At 36.5% G+C, this 3,044-nt stretch overlaps 1 protein-coding gene across 1 annotated transcript; it reads right to left on the reverse strand.

Annotated features, from left to right (window-relative positions):
- Positions 1-1,293: 1,293 nt before the first annotated feature.
- On the reverse strand, positions 1,294-2,601 carry LOC145840462 (kelch-like protein 7). Its single transcript, XM_082947732.1, has one exon. It carries the CDS (start codon positions 2,599-2,601, stop codon positions 1,294-1,296), a length of 1,308 nt encoding a protein of 435 aa, XP_082803858.1.
- Positions 2,602-3,044: the final 443 nt, after the last annotated feature.

Raw genomic sequence — 3,044 nt, forward strand, 5'->3', positions numbered from 1 at the left:
TGGCACTCCTAAATGAGTTTCGTGTACCTTAAAAGTTTCGTGCGCCCCAAAAAAATTTTGTCTACACTAGTGTGCACCAGTGTACATTTTGAAAACCACTGTTCAAGATTATAAAACATGTAAATTATTTTTAAGAAAATTCTTTTTTCAGTTTTATGTATCTAAGTTTATAAAGAACGGGTTAAAAGTTGCTAGTTATATATATATATATATATATATATATATATATTTATTTATTTATTTATTTATGTATAAATATCTTTTATTTAGTACTAATTTGATTAATATTTTAATTAAAGTCATAGTTTTTGTTGTAGACCGTTTCTTTTTAAGTCTACAAAAAGAGTCTTATATAGTTTTAATAACCTACAACCTGACTTAGTTTTTTTGTACACTAGAAACTATTATGTAACGCATGTTATAAAAACATCGAAAAATGAAATATCAAATGAAAAAAACATCAAAACTAAAAGTTTTAATTTTAGAGTTGAACGTTGTTAGTATTGTATGAAAATTAATTCTCAGAAATGTATTAATAACTTAGAAAAGACGAGCTACTTTTTGAAAAGAGAATCTTTGTTGAGTAATAAGTTTGATAAAAGCTTTGTATCAAAACTTAAATTCATGCTTAAAGGTATTGAAAAAGTATACTTCTTACTCAGCTTAAAATACTTTTTACTTTTAATATTTTTAACAGTTGAAAAAGTTAAAAAATAATTTAAGATACTAATTTTTACATACGATTAAATCGCATTCGTATAGTTTACAAAATTTATCGATGTTAAGCTTTTACGGCTCTAAATTAGTTTAAAAAATTGTAATTTGTTCATTAAATAGATTTATCCAAGTTTCAATCGAAGTATTATACCAAAATCCAAGCAAAATATGGCCGGTTCTCTTTCTTGGATCCGGTAGATCACTAGTAATAGCTCAGTTTTAAAAATTGGTAAAACAATATTTTAAAAGCAGTTAAACTAAAATAATAAATGTTAACGATGAATTTTTATCTAATAAAAAAATATTTACTATATTCCGCATAAAATTTTTACTATTGAAAGATTAACCTTACAAAAACATTTACGTAATTACTTTAGACTAAAGCAAAAAAAAATCTTAGCAGAAGTTAAATAAATAGTTTCAGAAAAAACTATTTGATCAAAGACCTACGCATCAAAGCAACATTTTTATTCTTGCTACTAATGTTTATTGAACGATAAAAAAAGCGATCAAAAATTTTGGTCTAAGGACCTGGTGTACAAAGGAACTTTTCGGTTGACGAGTTGTACACCAGTCTTAAATCTGAGGCAAGCTTAAACAACGATAAAATTCAATTTGAGAGTCATAAATTTCCTCGGTCCACGCGTCATGTTCAACGTCATAAAACGTCACCTTGTTCGATCCGCGCTGGAAAAATACGATTTTGTTCCCGATCGACACGGCCCCCCTCACTTGTCTTAGTCCCGATCGAAAAACGTGTCCGGGCGGCTTCAAAGCAACGAACTGCCAGCAGCGGCCGTCGTAAACCTCGAAGCAATCAAAACTGCCCCCGACCACGAACAACTTGTCCTTCACAGCCAGCAACGTGTGTCTGGCCCTGCCAACGATCATGTTGGGCATCGGACGCCATCTACCGTCCCGGTAAACCTCGCAAGTGTTTGAGTTTTCCTCCCCGAAAAAGCCCAGTCCCCCCGTAACCACGATGCCGCCCAGGTAAACGGCGCACGCGGCCTCTTTTCTCGCCTCCTTCATCGGCGCCACCTCGGACAACCTTCCTCGCCTCGTTTCGCACTGGAAGCATTTGTTCGTGCAACTGGCCAAATTTCCAATATTTTGCACTCCCCCGATGAGGTAAATGCCGTCTTTGTACGCGCACGCGCAGAAAAAGTCCAGCATGACGTCACCGAAGTGGGTCATCCACCTCCAAGCGCCGGTTTTCAAGTCGTAAACGTCGAGCGTCAATCTCAACCTCTCATTCGAAAAAATAAAGTCGTAGAGACGCCCTTCAAAGTACACAACCTTACTATGAGGTATGGCTTTCGCGAAAGATTGCATGACGCTTACCACTTTTTTTTCTTGGCTGTCTAATTTGAAAACGATTGGCTCGGTTAGCTGACCAAAAGTCAACATGTTTTTGTTCTTTCGGAGTTCATCTACAAGTGCGACGCATTCCTCATTGTTTTCTAATGTTGAAATCTTGCAGTAAACGTCCTCCAGTTGGTTGCCCATCAGCAGCGAAAGGCGAACTTTCAGCAGAAGAGTGTTCACATGCTCGCTTCTTTCGCTCATTTTGTGCTTCAGCCAGCGATACGCGGCGTGAAATTCCGAATAAACGTGAAGCTTAAGGCTCGAAACGAGCTTGGCGACAGTTTTGTGGTCGAGCTCAACGTAACTGTCGGTTTCGGCCACTGCAAGAAAGCTTCGTTCCATGTAACGCATGGATGCGTCCAAGAGGTCCGGTGAGTTGTAAAGGTTTGCTAACTGGCAGAAAGTGGCAGCGCAGTCAGGACTCATGTTGTTTTCGGCGTGCAAGCGCAGCTTGTTGCCCGGTGCTTCAGGCAGAAAAACGCTCTGCAGTCTCAGGTGTTCGACTGCTGTTTCCATGTTCATCGTGTCTGTGTAAAACGTTTAGAGTAGGAGTCAGTTGAGCTCATGGCGTTATTTAAAGGTGTGTTAGATTTTACTTCACTCAAAACAAAAGTTATAAGATTTAAAATAGAGCACACCCTTTTTAGAATGAGTACTAACAGTTATTTTATAAACCGGAATTTTTAACACTAAAGTCTAAAAAAAAAAAGTAAAAGTTGTATGATGGGTTTGTAGTTAAGTTAAGGTTCAAAGTAACGTAGTCAACCTTCATTTTTTTTCTAAATACACTAAAAGATGACATCATATAACTATGACATTATTTTGAAAGCTAAAAACTATTAATAACTTACCTCGTTGAGACAGGTTGTCCAAACAAGTTTTGAAGTTAAAACAATGGTCGTTACTCGACTTACTAAAATGAAATTTCAAGGCATTCTGTTTGCTCGATCTAAGAAAGT

This window comes from Thalia democratica, chromosome 1 (assembly GCF_965202585.1).
Source record: "Thalia democratica chromosome 1, ktThaDemo2.hap1.1, whole genome shotgun sequence".
In the NCBI taxonomy this organism is placed as follows: domain Eukaryota; kingdom Metazoa; phylum Chordata; class Thaliacea; order Salpida; family Salpidae; genus Thalia; species Thalia democratica.

Coding starts and splice junctions, on each gene's coding strand:
- LOC145840462 (XM_082947732.1), bottom strand. CDS start 2,601: ATGGAAACAGCAGTCGAACACCTGAGACTGCAGAGCGTTTTTCTGCCT.